This window comes from Hyla sarda (assembly GCF_029499605.1).
Source record: "Hyla sarda isolate aHylSar1 chromosome 1 unlocalized genomic scaffold, aHylSar1.hap1 SUPER_1_unloc_2, whole genome shotgun sequence".
NCBI classification, from domain to species: domain Eukaryota; kingdom Metazoa; phylum Chordata; class Amphibia; order Anura; family Hylidae; genus Hyla; species Hyla sarda.
Window position 1 is genome coordinate 1,189,100 of NW_026607581.1, and position 21,567 is coordinate 1,210,666.

General features: G+C 46.5%; 1 protein-coding gene across 2 annotated transcripts in view; it reads left to right on the plus strand.

Annotated features, from left to right (window-relative positions):
* Positions 1-9,953: 9,953 nt before the first annotated feature.
* LOC130298052 (oocyte zinc finger protein XlCOF6-like) overlaps positions 9,954-21,567 on the plus strand; it is a 76,302-nt gene continuing 64,688 nt past the window's right edge. Inside the window, exons 1-6 of one of the 2 annotated variants that reach the window (XM_056550939.1) lie at positions 9,954-10,031; positions 10,165-10,265; positions 11,874-12,053; positions 19,471-19,597; positions 19,680-19,744; positions 19,911-20,193. In XM_056550939.1, the coding sequence (XP_056406914.1) occupies positions 10,188-10,265; positions 11,874-12,053; positions 19,471-19,597; positions 19,680-19,744; positions 19,911-20,193 (733 nt within the window). In that variant the 5' untranslated portion in view covers positions 9,954-10,031; positions 10,165-10,187. The remainder of the gene's footprint in view (positions 10,032-10,164; positions 10,266-11,873; positions 12,054-19,470; positions 19,598-19,679; positions 19,745-19,910; positions 20,194-21,567) is intronic. The other variant, XM_056550938.1, reaches the window with a different exon arrangement.

Sequence of the window (21,567 nt, forward strand, 5' to 3'; positions counted from 1 at the left end):
CCAAGAGGTAAAAGGAAAAAAAAATTGTATATTTTGACGCAAAGTGCTCTGCAGGCACATAACATGGCTCAGAAGGGAGAGTGTACCATATACATTTGAGGCCTAAAGTCACAGCAGTTCTGACATAAACATAAAAAAAACACCCACATGTGACCCCATTTTGAAAACTACATCCCTCACGTACAGTAACAAGGGGTATAGTGAGCCTTAACATCCCACAGGTGTTTGACAAATTGGAGGTGAAAATAAAAAAAATTAAACATTTTTTTACTAAAATGCTGGTGTTACCCCAATTTTATCATTTTCCCAAGGGGTAATAGGAGAAAAAGCCCCACAAAATTTGTAACCCCAATTCTTCTGAGTCAGAAAATACCCCACATGTGGATGTAAAGTGCTCTGCGGGTGAACTACAGGGCTCAGAAGAGAAGGAGCGCCATTGGGCTTTTGGAGAGAGAATCTGGCTGAAATTGAAGGCCATGTGCGTTTAGGCCTCCATGGTGCCAGAACAGTGACCCCCCCCCAACATCTGACCCCATTTTGGAAACTACACCCATAATAAGAGGTGCAGTGAGCATTTACACCTCACAGGTGTCTGATAGATTTTTTGAGCAGTGGTCTGTGAAAATGAAAAATGAAAATTTTTCATTTGTACAGCCCACTGTTCCAAAGATCTGTCAAGTGCCAGTGGGGTTTAACCCCTTAAGGAACCAGCCCATTTTCACCTTAAGGACCCAGCCATTTTTTGCACATCTTACCACTGTAACTTTAAGGCTAGGTTCACACTACGGAATCTCTGGGCAGAATTTCTGCTGGAGATTTAGCCGGTGGCACTAAGACCGCACAGACTGCATTGCTGTCCCCATAGATGGCAATGCATTTCTGGGTGGATCTTTAGTGAGATCTGCTCAGAAATGCATTGGCATCTATGGGGACGACAATGCAGTCTGCGGGGTCCTAGTGCTGCACGTAACAAGGGGTCCAGTTAGCCTTAACACTAGAGATGAGCGAATCGAAGTTGACTAACCCGAATTCGTTACGAATTTTATGAAAAATTCGATTTGCAACGAATACGAATATCGCCGCGATTCTATCGCACAAATCGCTTCATTAAACTCCATTTTACAGCGTTCCAGGCTATTGGAGACCTAAGATGGCGGATCCACATGTGAGTACATGGGGCAGGGGATTATGGGAGAGCGGGAAACAGCAGCGGGAATTAAGGTAGGCGGTCTGACCCTGAACCACATGTGAGATGCAGCCTATCAGTGTTCACTGACCCCTGTGATGTCACAGCCCCTATATAATCGGCGGCCATCTTGCCTCTCTTCATTTCATCTATGCAGTCAGATGGAGAGGACGGGACTGTGTGTGTGTGAATAGCTCATACCACAGCGTTACACTGCAACTGCTAGTCACATCAGCATTAGGGAAAGGCAGGAGTGCAGAGTGCTGTGCTGTTACTCTGAGAAGGATCATTGATTGCTAAGCCTCCTATTCACGTTATTGAGCATTGCAGCAGAGAGGGGCAGATAGCTGTCAGCTGCCTCATACAGATCTCCAAGCTGCCTGAACTTTATCAACCATCTTATCTCCTCATTTTTCAGCTCTATTGAGTTTTTATTCTCCACAAATCTTCTGCTGCTCAGAATTGTGGGACAGAGTGCAATTTAGGGTTTAATCCCTGGATTATTTTTTTGTGGTGCTGCACTGTTGGGTCCTGCTGCTGTTCAGAAATAAGTCATATTAGTGTGGACTTTGGTGCCTTTTTACCATTTTTCACCTGTTACTCTGTCTCTGTGCTAAATTCAGTGTTATACCCCACGTTATACACCTGCCGGTGTATTAAAGACATTTTTTTCCCCTGAGTACAAATACGCTTAACAGTGGCCTTATCATTGCAAAGGGCCTAAATACAAGCAAATAGCGTACCATATACCACCTTTTTTTCTGTCTCTGTGCTAAATTAAGTGTTATACCCCACGTTATATACCTGCCGGTGTATTAAAGAAAAAAAACGTTTTTCCTGAGTACAAATACGCTTTTTCAGTGGCCTTATCATTGCAAAGGGCCTAAATACAAGCAAATAGCGTACCATATACCACCTTTTTTTCTGTCTCTGTGCTTAATTCAGTGTTATACCCCACGTTATACACCTGCTGGTGTATTAAAGAAAAAAAAAGTTTTTCCTGCGTACAAATACACTTAACAGTGCGCTCATCATTGCAAAGGGCCTACATACAACCAAGTAGTGTACTATTTAGTACCTGTATTTCTGTCTCGGTGCTAAATTCAGTGCTATTCCACACATTAGTATACACTGGCTGGTGTATACAACAAAAAAAGAGTTTTTTTCTGCGTATAAATACGCTTAACAGTGCGCTCATCATTGCAAAGGGCATACATAGAACCAAGGAGTGTACTATTCAGTAACTGTTATTCTGTCTAGGGCCTATATACTTTGAAAGGACAGCCGTAAGTAATCGCCTGCTGCTGTTCTATACCCTCATAAACGCACTAAGTATGTCAGGCAGAGAACTGCCAGGACGTGCACAGAGAAGGGGCAGAGGCCTACATACGTCAGGCAGAGTTGGCAGCAGACTTGGGGAGTCGCAGCAATAGGCCTGAGCTCCCATTAACACCCAGCGGTCGTGTCGTCGACCCATCTCTCCTCGTCAATTGGTTTGCACACTCATCCCCATCATCACAAGCGACATCTGACAACCCCAGTCAAGAGTCGGTGGGTTCCTCAGACACAACCCTCAGTTGGCATGGCCCGGGAGCAGTCCCTGTAATCCCATTGCCTTTGTCCTATGCTGTTCCCTCTCCCAAAGAAGTATCTCATGCTTTGGGTTCAGCTCCACTATTTAGCGAGGACGATGTAATAGAGGACAGTCAGCAGCTAATGGGCAGCCAAGAATGTGAGGAGACATGCGTCCCTTGCTCCGCAATGCGGCCAAGTAGTGATGCGGAGAGTGACGTGGGAGGCGGTGTTTCAATTGTTCAGGGTCCTGAGGCAGACACTGTTGTGGAACACGAGGAGGACATCAGTGACGTGCACACATCTTTTGATGATGATGATGAAGCCGATCGCAATTGGGAGCCGGGTGCAGAAGCCGGGCTTCATCATCATCAGGAGAAGAGATTTGCACTTTTTCTATGAGGCAGTAAGGCGGTAGAACGGTTGGCAATCAGCGTGGTGGTGGCAGTAGTGAAAATTCAGGAGCCAAACGTGCCAGGGGGAGACCACCTGCTTCGCGGCAAGCTACCATTCAGGGAGGTAGTGGAACAGGGGTTCCTGGAGACGGCGCCAATAGCAGTGAAATAGTGCGAACTGCGGGTGGGAAAATCAGCTACTCTGCGGTGTGGTTGTTCTTCATAAAGAATCCGGAGGACCATAGCGTAGTCACATGCAAAATCTGTCGGCAGAAAGTGAAGTGTGGCCAGGGTCCCAATCTCGGCACCACGGCCCTGCATCAACACGTGATTCGCCACCATAAAGCGGCCTGGGATAACCGTGGCTCTGAGGTACTGGTCCAGCCTGCCGCATCACCCAGTGGCCATCCGCTCCCTCCGTCATCCAGCCAAGGCTCCACCACCTCAGCCGAAGGGAGCATTGTGTCAAACCCTCCTTCTTGCACTCCTGCTTCCTCCGCTCGTAGTCAGCCATTCCGCCAACAATCGATCGGCGAAGCCATGTCCAAGAGACAACAGTATGCGCCCACTCATCCAACGGCGCAGAAGTTGAATGTGCTCCTGAAGTTGCTGGTGTTGAAGTCCCTCCCTTTCCAACTGGTGGACTCTGCAGCTTTCAGGGAATTGATGGCTTGTGCCGAGCCGAGGTAGAGAGTCCCAAGCCGTCATTTCTTTGCGAAGAAGGCAGTACCAGCCCTGCATAAGTTTGTACAAGAGAAGGTGGGCCAGTTCTTGAGCCTTTCGGTGTGTTCAAAAGTGCACGGCAGCGCCGACGTGTGGAGCTGTAACTATGGGCAGGGACAATACATGTCTTTTACGGCCCACTGGGTAAATGTTGTTCCTGCACAGCCACAACAGGAACTTGGACAGGTCACACCGCTTCCTCCTCCACTCTCTGGCTCCCAGGCAGTTGGTCCTTTTACAGTGTGCACCTCCTCCACCTCCTCCACGTGTCCTCGGCCTCCACTGCACGTCCAAATCTCGGTGGCCCTTCATCATACCACGTGTGTAGGGCACAGCGGTGTCAAGCCGTCCTTCACATGGTTTGCCTTGGTGAATAGAGTCACACAGGGGAGGAACTGCTAAAGTTCATTAGGGAAGAAATCCGAGTATGGCTTACTCCACGAAATCTGGAAATGGGAACCATGGTGACCGACAATGGGAAGAACATTGTGGCCGCGCTGCGACAAGGAAGTGTGAACCATTCGCCCTGCATGGCACACGTGTTGAATTTGGTTGTCAAGAAGTTCATCGAGTCTTCACCCCATTTGCAAGACGTTCTGACAATGGCAAGGAAACTGTGCATGCACTTCAGCCACTCGTACACCGCCAAGCACACTTTGCTTGAGCTGCAGCGTCAGAACGGTATCCCACAACATAGTCTCATTTGTGACGTTGCCACACTTTGGAATTCCACCCTCCATATGTTGGACAGACTATACGAACAAAGAAAAGCCATCACAGATTTTTTTGATGATACAAGCAGATAGGAGTACTCCCCTGTGTAACTTCAATGTGAACGAGTGGCAGCTCATACGTGACACCTGCCGTTTGCTGAGGCCTTTTGAGGAAGCCACATTTTTGTTAGTCGCTCGAATTACACCATGAATGACGTAATTCCACTCCTACATTTACTCCCAAAAATTATTGAAAACATGGCTGGTCACGGCAATGGAGACATTGCACCTACATCAGAAGGCTACATGAGTCCTGTGGGGGATGAACTGGAGGAGGATGATGAGGGGCAGAGCGGAGCACAGTTTACGGTGGATGAGATGGCCAGTGTTTCTGGTCATTGGACAGGAGAGGAGGAGCAGGAGCAGCCAGAGGAGCTGGAGGGTTATTACGAGGGAGGCGAGACAGAGGACCCAGACACACCGTGGCAGTATGCAGTGGAGATGGAGGCAGGTAGTCACAGCGAGTCACTGTCACAAATGGCACGATGCATGCTGAGTTGCTTGCGTAGTGACCCCCGAATTGTCACAATTCGTCAGCGCGATGACGTCCACATGGTCCATCCACTCACAGGTCTGACTCGGGGGGCCCTCTGCGCTCACCTTCCACTGGCACGGTTGCTGGGGAGGGGAGGGGTGGCAGGAGCAGTACCGGCTCAATCAGCAGCAGCCTGAGTCTACAGTCGCTGATGAGTAGCTTCCTTCAGCCACATAGGGGGACATGTATCATTGCATTGCCTTTGGCTTTCTGGACATGCTGAAAGTTGTAGTTTTGCAACATCTGCACAGTGGTCTTCAATCTGTGGCCCTTCAGATGTTGCAAAATTACAACTCCCAGCATGCCCAGACAGCCAACTGCTGTCTGGGCATGCTGGGAGTTGTAGTTTTGTAACTAAGGTCACTAATTTTTTTTATCAAAAAGTCCGATCAAAACAAAAATCATACCTATAAAAACTTCAGATCACGGCACAAAACATGAGCCCTCATACCGGCCTGTATGCGGAAAAATAAAAAAGTTATAGGGGTCAGAAGATGAGAATTTTTAAACGTAATAATTTTCCTGCATGTAGTTATGATTTTTTCCAGAAATACGACAAAATCAAATCTATATAAGTAGGGGATCATTATAACCGTATGGACCTACAGAATAATGATAAGGTGTCATTTTTACAGAAAACTGCACTGCATAGAAACGGAAGCCCCCAAAATTACAAAATGGTGTTTTGTTTTTTTTAAATTTTGTCACACAATGGTTTTTTTTTTTGTTTCGCTGTAGATTTTTAGGTAAAATGACTGATGTCATTACAAAGTAGAATTGGTGGCACAAAAAATAAGCCATCATATGAATTTTTAGGTGGAAAATTGCTGATTTTAAAAGGTAAGGAGGTAAAACCGAAAATGCAAAATGAGTCTTTAAGGGGTTAAACACGTATAATGTTTTGTACAGACACGATTGGGCTTAGAATCGTCCTCCTCTGACCCCTATAACTCTTATTTGTCCGTATACAGGAATGTACGAGCCGGATGTGCCGGGATCTGTACTATTTTATTACCACTATAGTTTTCCTGGGGCTTATTGATCGTTTATGATAATTTTTTGAGGTTTATGAAGTGACCAAAAATCAGCAATTCTGGACTTTGGTATTTTTTATGTTTACGCCATTGACCGCGCGGTTTCATTAAAGAGAACCTCTCATTAACTTGTTACATGTTATAATCCTCCCAGGTCACTGCCCCATCATGATAAACCACCCCCGGCCTTCATTTTTATTATTTCTTAGTTTTCTACCTTGATATTACTCTGTATTTTCTGCTCAGTCTCAGTCAGATTCACAGACTGGGAAGGGGCGTTCCCCAGCAGGCGTGACATCATCTGAAGCCATACAGGGGAGAACTTCAGTTCAGTGTGAGATGAGCTGTGATTGGCTAAGGCTGCACACATCCCCCTCAGCACTCCAGCCTGCACTTCCTGTGTTTGGACTTCTGCCAGGCCAGCAGGAGTCCAAAGTCTGTGTATGAGATGGGGACAAATGTGCTCTGGACAAGAAAAGAGACACCTAGTGGCAGCTTTTATAAACACAAATTTAAAAAAATTCTATATTTTATTTACCATAAGGAGTGCAATAGAAACCTTTTTTTTTATTGAGAGTGACCATTTAACATGATATTTTATTAAATTTAAGTAGAGAAAAAAAACAGACATGGTGGTGTCTACAACATGCGCTGTGATCTCGGCTTCTCAGCAAAATGTATTAACCCCTTAAGGACCAAGCCCATTTTGGCCTTAAGGACCAGAGCGTTTTTTGCACATCTGACCACTGTCACTTTAAACATTAATAACCCTGGGATGCTTTTACTTATCAATCTGATTCCGAGATTGTTTTTTCGTGACATATTCTACTTTAACATAGTGGTACACATACAGCTCAGCTACATGTACATTACACATATACAGCTCTACTGTGTACACATACAGCTCAGCTACATGTACATTACACATATACAGCTCTACTGTGTACACATACAGCTCAGCTACATGTACATTACACATATACAGCACTACTGTGTACACATACAGCTCAGCTACATGTACATTACACATATACAGCTCTACTGTGTACACATACAGCTCAGCTACATGTACATTACACATATACAGCTCTACTGTGTACACATACAGCTCAGCTACATGCACATTACACATATATACAGCACTACTGTGTACACATACAGCTCAGCTACATGTACATTACACATATACAGCTCTACTGTGTACACATACAGCTCAGCTACATGTACATTACACATATACAGCTCTACTGTGTACACATACAGCTCAGCTACATTTATATTACACATATACAGCTCTACTGTGTACACATACAGCTCAGCTACATGTACATTACACATATACAGCTCTACTGTGTACACATACAGCTCAGCTACATGTACATTACACATATACAGCTCTACTGTGTACACATACAGCTCAGCTACATGTACATTACATATATACAGCTCTACTGTGTACACATACAGCTCAGCTACATGTACATTACACATATACAGCTCTACTGTGTACACATACAGCTCAGCTACATGCACATTACACACAGCTCTGCTGTGTACACATACAGCTCAGCTACATGCACATTACACATATATACAGCACTACTGTGTACACATACAGCTCAGCTACATGTACATTACACATATACAGCTCTACTGTGTACACATACAGCTCAGCTACATGTACATTACACATATACAGCTCTACTGTGTACACATACAGCTCAGCTACATGTACATTACACATATACAGCTCTACTGTGTACACATACAGCTCAGCTACATGTACATTACATATATACAGCTCTACTGTGTACACATACAGCTCAGCTACATGTATATTACACATATACAGCTCTACTGTGTACACATACAGCTCAGCTACATGTACATTACACATATACAGCTCTACTGTGTACACATACAGCTCAGCTACATGTACATTACACATATACAGCTCTACTGTGTACACATACAGCTCAGCTACATGTACATTACACATATACAGCTTTACTGTGTACACATACAGCTCAGCTACATGTACATTACACATATACAGCTCTACTGTGTACACATACAGCTCAGCTACATGTACATTACACATATACAGCTCTACTGTGTACATATACAGCTCAGCTACATGTACATTACACATATACAGCTCTACTGTGTACACATGCAGCTCAGCTACATGTACATTACACATATACAGCACTACTGTGTACACATACAGCTCAGCTACATGTACATTACATATATACAGCACTACTGTGTACACATACAGCTCAGCTACATGTACATTACACATATACAGCTCTACTGTGTACACATACAGCTCAGCTACATACACATTACACATATACAGCTCTACTGTGTACACATACAGCTCAGCTACATGTACATTACACATATACAGCTCTACTGTGTACACATACAGCTCAGCTACATGTACATTACACATATACAGCTCTACTGTGTACACATACAGCTCAGCTACATGCACATTACATATATACAGCTCTACTGTGTACACATACAGCTCAGCTACATGTACATTACACATATACAGCTCTACTGTGTACACATACAGCTCAGCTACATGTACATTACACATATACAGCTCTACTGTGTACACATACAGCTCAGCTACATGTACATTACACATATACAGCTCTACTGTGTACACATACAGCTCAGCTACATGCACATTACATATATACAGCTCTACTGTGTACACATACAGCTCAGCTACATGTACATTACACATATACAGCTCTACTGTGTACACATACAGCTCAGCTACATGTACATTACACATATACAGCTCTACTGTGTACACATACAGCTCAGCTACATGCACATTACACATATACAGCTCTACTGTGGACACATACAGCTCAGCTACATGTACATTACACATATACAGCTCTGCTGTGTACATATACAGCTCAGCTACATGTACATTACACATATACAGCTCTACTGTGTACACATACAGCTCAGCTACATGCACATTACACATATACAGCACTACTGTGTACACATACAGCTCAGCTACATGCACATTACACATATACAGCTCTACTGTGTACACATACAGCTCAGCTACATGTACATTACACATATACAGCTCTACTGTGTACACATACAGCTCAGCTACATGTACATTACACATATACAGCTCTACTGTGTACACATACAGCTCAGCTACATGCACATTACACATATACAGCTCTACTGTGTACACATACAGCTCAGCTACATGTACATTACACATCTACAGCTCTACTGTGTACACATACAGCTCAGCTACATGTACATTACACATATACAGCTCTACTGTGTACACATACAGCTCAGCTACATGTACATTACACATATATACAGCTCTACTGTGTACACATACAGCTCAGCTACATGTACATTATACATATACAGCTCTACTGTGTACACATACAGCTCAGCTACATGCACATTACACACAGCTCTGCTGCAGACATATATAACACACACATACACAGCTCTGCACCACGCACATCACACACACACAGCTCTGCTGCATACACATAACTTCAGCTCATCCAGCAGCGATCACAACCAGCACAGCAGAGTCCTGCATACACTGAGCAGATGAGCCTAGAGCAGCAGCCCCTGATCATGTGACTCCTCCTCCTCCATGTGACTGATCACATGACGGTGACATCATCGCAGGTCCTGTAAGCACACGGCCCCTGTACAGTCTGCAGGTGGAGGTATATACGGTTGTGGTGACATCAGGAGCGCTGGGGGAGGGGACATTACTATTAACCCCTTCAGGTCCACAAGGTTTTATAACTTAACGAAGAAGATCACAAGATCCAGAACTTTCTGTGTATTTGTCTCTTTCTTTCTCTGTTGTTGTTTCTATTAGCAGCCGCCATTTCTCATCGTCTCCTCTTCTTCCCTTCAGGTTTCTCCAATCCAGGATCAACCATGGAGAGAGACAGGAACAAGATGGCCGACAGGATCATAAACCTCACCCTACAGATACTCTTCCGGCTTACTGGAGAGGTGAGGGATTCTGGGAGTGATGTCACATGACCTCATTCTTATCTATGTAATAACAGATGGATATGACTGGAGAGGTGAGGGATTCTGGGAGTGATGTCACATGACCTCATTCTTATCTATGTAATAACAGATGGATATGACTGGAGAGGTGAGGGATTCTGGGAGTGATGTCACATGACCTCATTCTTATCTATGTAATAACAGATGGATATGACTGGAGAGGTGAGGGATTCTGGGAGTGATGTCACATGACCTCATTCTTATCTATGTAATAACAGATGGATATGACTGGAGAGGTGAGGGATTCTGGGAGTGATGTCACATGACCTCATTCTTATCTATGTAATAACAGATGGATATGACTGGAGAGGTGAGGGATTCTGGGAGTGATGTCACATGACCTCATTCTTATCTATGTAATAACAGATGGATATGACTGGAGAGGTGAGGGATTCTGGGAGTGATGTCACATGACCTCATTCTTATCTATGTAATAACAGATGTATATGACTGGATAGGTGAGGGATTCTGGGAGTGATGTCACATGACCTCATTCTTATCTATGTAATAACAGATGGATATGACTGGAGAGGTGAGGGATTCTGGGAGTGATGTCACATGACCTCATTCTTATCTATGTAATAACAGATGGATGTGACTGGAGAGGTGAGGGATTCTGGGAGTGATGTCACATGACCTCATTCTTATCTATGTAATAACAGATGTATATGACTGGAGAGATGAGGGATTCTGGGAGTGATGTCACATGACCTCATTCTTATCTATGTAATAACAGATGGATATGACTGGAGAGGTGAGGGATTCTGGGAGTGATGTCACATGACCTCATTCTTATCTATGTAATAACAGATGGATATGACTGGAGAGGTGAGGGATTCTGGGAGTGATGTCACATGACCTCATTCTTATCTATGTAATAACAGATGGATATGACTGGAGAGGTGAGGGATTCTGGGAGTGATGTCACATGACCTCATTCTTATCTATAAAATAACAGATGGATATGACTGGAGAGGTGAGGGATTCTGGGAGTGATGTCACTTGACCTCATTCTTATCTATGTAATAACAGATGGATATGACTGGAGAGGTGAGGGATTCTGGGAGTGATGTCACATGACCTCATTCTTATCTATGTAATAACAGATGGATATGACTGGAGAAGTGAGGGATTCTGGGAGTGATGTCACATGACCTCATTCTTATCTATGTAATAACAGATGGATATGACTGGAGAGGTGAGGGATTCTGGGAGTGATGTCACATGACCTCGTTCTTATCTATGTAATAACAGATGGATATGACTGGAGAAGTGAGGGATTCTGGGAGTGATGTCACATGACCTCATTCTTATCTATATAATAACAGATGGATATGATTGGAGAGGTGAGGGATTCTGGGAGTGATGTCACATGACCTCATTCTTATCTATGTAATAACAGATGGATATGACTGGAGAGGTGAGGGATTCTGGGAGTGATGTCACATGACCTCATTCTTATCTATGGAATAACAGATGGATATGACTGGAGAGGTGAGGGATTCTGGGAATGTATGTAGTGATATTAATGTGTCTCTCCATACACAGGATTACACAGTAGTGAAGAAGTCCTCTAGTGGGCGCTGTCGGGCCCCTGTGTGTGAAGGATGGGGAAGAACCCTGAGCCCAATCCCGGGGCCCCCACCTCACTCCCTGATACATGAGGAAATGGATGAACAGAAGATCCGAGAACTCATCAACAAGATGATGGAGCTGCTGACTGGAGAGGTGACCCTGCTGGGACATTATACAGTAATGGAGGGGTCTGGTGATGACTGGAGAGGTGACACTGCTGGGACATTATACAGTAATGGAGGGGTCTGGTGATGACTGGAGAGGTGACACTGCTGGGACATTATACAGTAATGGAGGGGTCTGGTGATGATTAGAGAGGTGACACTGCTGGGACATTATACAGTAATGGAGGGGTCTGGTGATGACTGGAGAGGTGACACTGCTGGACATTATACAGTAATGGAGGGGTCTGGGGATGACTGGAGAGGTGACACTGCTGGGACGTTATATAGTAATGGAGGGGTCTGGTGATGACTGGAGAGGTGACACTGCTGGGACATTATATAGTAATGGAGGGGTCTGGTGATGACTGGAGAGGTGACACTGCTGGGACATTATACAGTAATGGAGGGGTCTGGTGATGACTGGAGAGGTGACACTGCTGGGACATTATACAGTAATGGAGGGGTCTGGTGATGACTGGAGAGGTGACACTGCTGGGAATGCTGGGACATTATACAGTAATGGAGGGGTCTGGTGATGACTGGAGAGGTGACCCTGCTGGGACATTATACAGTAATGGAGGGGTCTGGTGATGACTGGAGAGGTGACACTGCTGGGACATTATACAGTAATGGAGGGGTCTGGTGATGACTGGAGAGGTGACACTGCTGGGACATTATACAGTAATGGAGGGGTCTGGTGATGACTGGAGAGGTGACACTGCTGGGACATTATACAGTAATGGAGGGGTCTGGTGATGACTGGAGAGGTGACACTGCTGGGACATTATACAGTAATGGAAGGGTCTGGTGATGACTGGAGAGGTGACACTGCTGGGAATGCTGGGACATTATACAGTAATGGAGGGGTCTGGTGATGGCTGGAGAGGTGACACTGCTGGGACATTATACAGTAATGGAGGGGTCTGGTGATGACTGGAGAGGGGACACTGCTGGGACATTATACAGTAATGGAGGGGTCTGGTGATGACTGGAGAGGTGACACTGCTGGGACATTATACAGTAATGGAGGGGTCTGGTGATGACTGGAGAGGTGACACTGCTGGGACATTATACAGTAATGGAGGAGTCTGGTGATGACTGGAGAGGTGACACTGCTGGGACATTATACAGTAATGGAGGGGTCTGGTGATGACTGGAGAGGTGACACTGCTGGGACATTATACAGTAATGGAGGGGTCTGGTGATGACTAGAGAGGTGACACTGCTGGGACATTATACAGTAATGGAGGGGTCTGGTGATGACTGGAGAGGTGACACTGCTGGGACATTATACAGTAATGGAGGGGTCTGGTGATGACTGGAGAGGTGACACTGCTGGGACATTATACAGTAATGGAGGGGTCTGGTGATGACTGGAGAGGTGACACTGCTGGGACATTATACAGTAATGGGGGGGGGGTCTGGTGATGACTGGAGAGGTGACACTGCTGGGACATTATACAGTAATGGAGGGGTCTGGTGATGACTGGAGAGGTGACACTGCTGGGACATTATACAGTAATGGAGGGGTCTGGTGATGACTGGAGAGGTGACACTGCTGGGAATGCTGGGACATTATACAGTAATGGAGGGGTCTGGTGATGACTGGAGAGGTGACACTGCTGGGACATTATACAGTTATGGAGGGGTCTGGTGATGACTGGAGAGGTGACACTGCTGGGACATTATACAGTAATGGAGGAGTCTGGTGATGACTGGAGAGGTGACACTGCTGGGACATTATACAGTAATGGAGGGGTCTGGTGATGACTGGAGAGGTGACACTGCTGGGAATGCTGGGACATTATACAGTAATGGAGGGGTCTGGTGATGACTGGAGAGGTGACACTGCTGGGACATTATACAGTAATGGAGGGGTCTGGTGATGTCTGGAGAGGTGACACTGCTGGGACATTATACAGTAATGGAGGGGTCTGGTGATGACTAGAGAGGTGACACTGCTGGGACATTATACAGTAATGGAGGGGTCTGGTGATGACTGGAGAGGTGACACTGCTGGGACATTATACAGTAATGGAGGGGTCTGGTGATGACTGGAGAGGTGACACTGCTGGGACATTATACAGTAATGGAGGGGTCTGGTGATGACTGGAGAGGTGACACTGCTGGGAATGCTGGGACATTATACAGTAATGGAGGGGTCTGGTGATGACTGGAGAGGTGACACTGCTGGGACATTATACAGTAATGGAGGGGTCTGGTGATGACTGGAGAGGTGACACTGCTGGGACATTATACAGTAATGGAGGGGTCTGGTGATGACTGGAGAGGTGACACTACTGGGAATGCTGGGACATTATACAGTAATGGAGGGGTCTGGTGATGACTGGAGAGGTGACACTGCTGGGACATTATACAGTAATGGAGGGGTCTGGGGATGACTGGAGAGGTGACACTGCTGGGACATTATACAGTAATGGAGGGGTCTGGTGATGACTGGAGAGGTGACACTGCTGGGACATTATACAGTAATGGAGGGGTCTGGTGATGACTGGAGAGGTGACACTGCTGGGACATTATACAGTAATGGAGGGGTCTGGTGATGATTGGAGAGGTGACACTGCTGGGACATTATACAGTAATGGAGGGGTCTGGTGATGACTGGAGAGGTGACACTGCTGGGATATTATACAGTAATGGAGGGGTCTGGTGATGACTGTAGAGGTGACACTGCTGGGACATTATACAGTAATGGAGGGGTCTGGTGATGACTGGAGAGGTGACACTGCTGGGATATTATACAGTAATGGAGGGGTCCGGTGATGACTGGAGAGGTGACACTGCTGGGACATTATACAGTAATGGAGGGGTCTGGTGATGACTGGAGAGGTGACACTGCTGGGACATTATACAGTAATGGAGGGGTCTGGTGATGACTGGAGAGGTGACACTGCTGGGACATTATACAGTAATGGAGGGGTCTGGTGATGACTGGAGAGGTGACACTGCTGGGACATTATACAGTAATGGAGGGGTCTGGTGATGACTGGAGAGGTGACACTGCTGGGAATGCTGGGACATTATACAGTAATGGAGGGGTCTGGTGATGACTGGAGAGGTGACACTGCTGGGACATTATACAGTAATGGAGGGGTCTGGTGATGACTGAAGAGGTGACACTGCTGGGATATTATACAGTAATGGAGGGGTCTGGTGATGACTGGAGAGGTGACACTGCTGGGACATTATACAGTGATGAAGGGGTCTGGTGATGACTGGAGAGGTGACACTGCTGGGGACATTATACAGTAATGGAGGGGTCTGGTGATGACTTGAGAGGTGACACTGCTGGGAATGCTGGGACATTATACAGTAATGGAGGGGTCTGGTGATGACTGGAGAGGTGACACTGCTGGGACATTATACAGTAATGGAGGGGTCTGGTGATGACTGGAGAGGTGACACTGCTGGGAATGCTGGGACATTATACAGTAATGGAGGGGTCTGGTGATGACTGGAGAGGTGATCCTGCTGGGACATTATACAGTAATGGAGGGGTCTGGTGATGACTGGAGAGGTGACACTGCTGGGACATTATACAGTAATGGAGGGGTCTGGTGATGACTGGAGAGGTGACTCTGCTGGGACATTATACAGTAATGGAGGGGTCTGGTGATGACTGGAGAGGTGACACTGCTGGGACATTATACAGTAATGGAGGGGTCTGGTGATGACTGGAGAGGTGACCCTGCTGGGACATTATACAGTAATGGAGGGGTCTGGTGATGACTGGAGAGGTGACACTGCTGGGACATTATACAGTAATGGAGGAGTCTGGTGATGACTGGAGAGGTGACACTGCTGGGACATTATACAGTAATGGAGGGGTCTGGTGATGACTGGAGAGGTGACACTGCTGGGACATTATACAGTAATGGAGGGGTCTGGTGATGACTAGAGAGGTGACACTGCTGGGACATTATACAGTAATGGAGGGGTCTGGTGATGACTGGAGAGGTGACACTGCTGGGACATTATACAGTAATGGAGGGGTCTGGTGATGACTGGAGAGGTGACACTGCTGGGACATTATACAGTAATGGAGGGGTCTGGTGATGACTGGAGAGGTGACACTGCTGGGACATTATACAGTAATGGAGGGGTCTGGTGATGAATAGAGAGGTGACACTGCTGGGACATTATACAGTAATGGAGGGGTCTGGTGATGACTGGAGAGGTGACACTGCTGGGACATTATACAGTAATGGAGGGGTCTGGTGATGACTGGAGAGGTGACACTGCTGGGACATTATACAGTAATGGGGGGGGGTCTGGTGATGACTGGAGAGGTGACACTGCTGGGAGATTATACAGTAATGGAGGGGTCTGGTGATGACTGGAGAGGTGACACTGCTGGGAATGCTGGGACATTATACAGTAATGGAGGGGTCTGGTGATGACTGGAGAGGTGACACTGCTGGGACATTATACAGTAATGGAGGGGGTCTAGTGATGACTGGAGAGGTGACACTGCAGGGACATTATACAGTAATGGAGGGGTCTGGTGATGACTGGAGAGGTGACACTGCTGGGACATTATACAGTTATGGAGGGGTCTGGTGATGACTGGAGAGGTGACACTGCTGGGACATTATACAGTAATGGAGGGGTCTGGTGATGACTGGAGAGGTGACACTGCTGGGAATGCTGGGACATTATACAGTAATGGAGGGGGTCTGGTGATGACTGGAGAGGTGACACTGCTGGGAATGCTGGGACATTATACAGTAATGGAGGGGTCTGGTGATGACTGGAGAGGTGACACTGCTGGGACATTATACAGTAATGGAGGGGTCTGGTGATGACTGGAGAGGTGACACTGCTGGGAATGCTGGGACATTATACAGTAATGGAGGGGTCTGGTGATGTCTGGAGAGGTGACACTGCTGGGACATTATACAGTAATGGAGGGGTCTGGTGATGATTAGAGAGGTGACACTGCTGGGACATTATACAGTAATGGAGGGGTCTGGTGATGACTGGAGAGGTGACACTGCTGGGACATTATACAGTAATGGAGGGGTCTGGTGATGACTGGAGAGGTGACACTGCTGGGAATGCTGGGACATTATACAGTAATGGAGGGGTCCAGTGATGACTGGAGAGGTGACACTGCTGGGAATGCTGGGACATTATACAGTAATGGAGGGGTCTGGTGATGACTGGAGAGATGACACTGCTGGGACATTATACAGTAATGGAGGGGTCTGGTGATGACTGGAGAGGTGACACTGCTGGGACATTATACAGTAATGGAGGGGTCTGGTGATGACTAGAGAGGTGACACTGCTGGGACATTATACAGTAATGGAGGGGTCTGGTGATGACTGGAGAGGTGACACTGCTGGGACATTATATAGTAATGGAGGGGTCTGGTGATGACTGGAGAGGTGACACTGCTGGGACATTATACAGTAATGGAGGGGTCTGGTGATGACTGGAGAGGTGACACTGCTGGACATTATACAGTAATGGAGGGGTCTGGTGATGACTGGAGAGGTGACACTGCTGGGACATTATACAGTAATGGAGGGTCTGGTGATGACTGGAGAGGTGACACTGCTGGGACATTATACAGTAATGGAGGGGTCTGGTGATGACTGGAGAGGTGACACTGCTGGGACATTATACAGTAATGGAGGGGTCTGGTGATGACTGGAGAGGTGACACTGCTGGGACATTATACAGTAATGGAGGGGTCTGGTGATGACTGGAGAGGTGACACTGCTGGGAATGCTGGGACATTATACAGTAATGGAGGGGTCTGGTGATGACTGGAGAGGTGACACTGCTGGGACATTATACAGTAATGGAGGGGTCTGGTGATGACTGGAGAGGTGACACTGCTGGGACATTATACAGTAATGGAGGGGTCTGGTGATGACTGGAGAGGTGACACTGCTGGGACATTATACAGTAATGGAGGGGTCTGGTGATGACTGGAGAGGTGACACTGCTGGGACATTATACAGTAATGGAGGGGTCTGGTGATGACTGGAGAGGTGACACTGCTGGGACATTATACAGTAATGGAGGGGTCTGGTGATGACTGGAGAGGTGACACTGCTGGGACATTATACAGTAATGGAGGGGTCTGGTGATGACTGGAGAGGTGACACTGCTGGGAATGCTGGGACATTATACAGTAATGGAGGGGTCTGGTGATGACTGGAGAGGTGACACTGCTGGGACATTATACAGTAATGGAGGGGTCTGGTGATGACTGGAGAGGTGACACTACTGGGAATGCTGGGACATTATACAGTAATGGAGGGGTCTGGTGATGACTGGAGAGGTGACACTGCTGGGACATTATACAGTAATGGAGGAGTCTGGTGATGACTGGAGAGGTGACACTGCTGGGACATTATACAGTAATGGAGGGGTCTGGTGATGACTGGAGAGGTGACACTGCTGGGACATTATACAGTAATGGAGGGGTCTGGTGATGACTGGAGAGGTGACACTGCTAGGACATTATACAGTAATGGAGGGGTCTGGTGATGATTGGAGAGGTGACACTGCTGGGACATTATACAGTAATGGAGGGGTCTGGTGATGACTGGAGAGGTGACCCTGCTGGGACATTATACAGTAATGGAGGGGTCTGGTGATGACTGGAGAGGTGACACTGCTGGGACATTATACAGTAATGGAGGGGTCTGGTGATGACTGGAGAGGTGACACTGCTGGGACATTATACAGTAATGGAGGGGTCTGGTGATGACTGGAGAGGTGACACTGCTGGGAATGCTGGGACATTATACAGTAATGGAGGGGTCTGGTGATGACTGGAGAGGTGACACTGCTGAGACATTATACAGTAATGGAGGGGTCTGGTGATGACTGGAGAGGTGACACTGCTGGGATATTATACAGTAATGGAGGGGTCTGGTGATGACTGGAGAGGTGACACTGCTGGGACATTATACAGTAATGGAGGGGTCTGGTGATGACTGGAGAGGTGACACTGCTGGGACATTATACAGTAATGGAGGGGTCTGGTGATGACTGGAGAGGTGACACTGCTGGGACATTATACAGTAATGGAGGGGTCTGGTGATGACTGGAGAGGTGACACTGCTGGGACATTATACAGTAATGGAGGGGTCTGGTGATGACTGGAGAGGTGACACTGCTGGGACATTATACAGTAATGGAGGGGTCTGGTGATGACTGGAGAGGTGACACTGCTGGGACATTATACAGTAATGGAGGGGTCTGGTGATGACTGGAGAGGTGACACTGCTGGGAATGCTGGGACATTATACAGTAATGGAGGGGTCTGGTGATGACTGGAGAGGTGACACTGCTGGGAATGCTGGGACATTATACAGTAACACCACTGGAGGGGTCGGGGTGATGACTGTATCATTGTGTGTCAGGTTCCTATAAGGTGTCAGGACGTGGCGGTCTATTTCTCCATGGAGGAGTGGGAGTATGTAGAAGGACACAAGGATCAGTACAAGGATCAGGTCATGATGGAGGATCAGCAGCCCCTCACATCACCAGGTAATAGACATGACTATATACACACGTCCTCTCATTATTTGTATGTAAAGAATGAATTCAGTCTCTGTATTGTTCCCTACAGTCAGATCCAGTAAGAGAACAGCACCAGAGAGGTGTCCCCGTCCTCTTCTTCCACAGGATGATCAGGTAGATGGAGATATTCCCTATGATCTGTAGAAGGGCTGTGAAGCTCTTGTGGTCAGTCCCCTCACCCTCCATGACTCCTCATCTCCTGCTCATCTATAACATCCCACGTGACTTCTCCTACTGTCTGATGACTTTTACTATATTTCTTCCACATCTTATGAATCAGGGTGAAGATCCGAACAATATTAATGCTCCAGAGACAGATGTGAGCAGTGATGAGCAGTATAAGGAGGACATTCCTACAGGAAAAGATCTGATTTATAAAAATACTACAGACATAAAGGAAGAAGAAGAGACAGATGTGAGCCGTGATGAGCAGTATAAGGAGGACATTCCAACAGGAAAAGATCTGAACAATATTAAAGCTACAGACATAAGGGAAGAAGAAGAGACAGATGTGAGCGGTGATGAACAGTATAAGGAGGACATTCCTACAGGTAACCACCCAGGTGAGTAACAAGTACATGCAGAGAACAGTCACAGATTCTTTTTGGTCACTGGCTGCAGTAATTCATGGTAAGTAGTGGTGTAACTAGAGTATTTTTTTGGGGGGGGGGGCTCCAAGGCAAATCTTAGACCACAGGCCCTTCTGTGCGCTCTTACTATAGATTCTACACCTTTTATGCCCCCACACTATTACTGTGCCCCACAGACTGTTCTGTATCTTCTGTCCACCCCCCCCCCCCCTACCCGGACCCCCAGAGGAGCCCCCCCTGCAGCCATGATCATTACACCCCTGGATGGAAACATTGCTGCTCAGTAGAGACTGGGAGGAAGAGACCTAGATGCCGGACGATCAGTCATAGACCCTATGGGAAGGACAGTTCAGCTAAAGCCATGTCAGCAAAGTGAATGTACAGGATATGAAGCTTGAAAAGAAGAACAAGTCTTAGCAGTTTAGGCTTCTGGTCGGTAGAGTCTAGTCATGTGATCAGGTTGGTCTCATTAGGTGAACTGCAGTGATCAGACTCCACCTTTCTCTCTCTGTAAAGTCAGAAGAATCATGGGAAATGTAGGCAGGATGAGAAAACCATTTATGTTCTGTGGCTTAAAGGGGTACTCCGGAGGGGAAAAAATTGTTAAAATCAACTGATGACAGAAAGTTATACAGATCTGTAAATTATTTTAATTTAAAAATCTTAACCCTTCCAGTACTTTTCAGCTGCTGTATGCTTCAGAGGAAGTTGTGTAGTTCTTTCTGTCTAACCACAGTGCTCTCTGCTGACACCTCTGTTCATGCCAGGAACTGTCCAGAGCAGGAACAAATCCCCATAGCAAACCTCTCCTGCTCTGGACAGTTCCTGACCCGGACTGAAGTGTCAGCAGAGATAAGTACTGGAAGGGTTAAATATACACTGCAGGGAGCTTAGTGGAGCTGATCGGGATCATCACAGGGAAATCGCGATGTCCCGATCAGCTGGGAGGATGGTGGGAGGGCCCTTAACTGCCTCCTCCCCATCCGATCGGTTCTCCAAGGCTCCAGTCCGCCATGTCAGGCTGGAGTAATGGAGTACTGATAACACTGATCAATGCTATGCTGCAGTATTGTTCAGTGTATGTAATCAAGGATTGTATGTAATAGTCCCCTATGATTTAACCCCTTCCCTAACAAAAGTTTGAATCACCCCCTTTTCCCATATAACAAATAATAAACATGTGGTATTGACACATGTGTAAATGTTTTTAACGTTTTTAAAACCGCACGGTCAAAATACCAAAGTCCAGAATTGCGTATATTTGGTCACTTTGTACACCCTAAAAACATTTATAAAAAGTGAACAAAAAGTCCCATTAAAAAAATGGTACAGATAAAAATTTACACA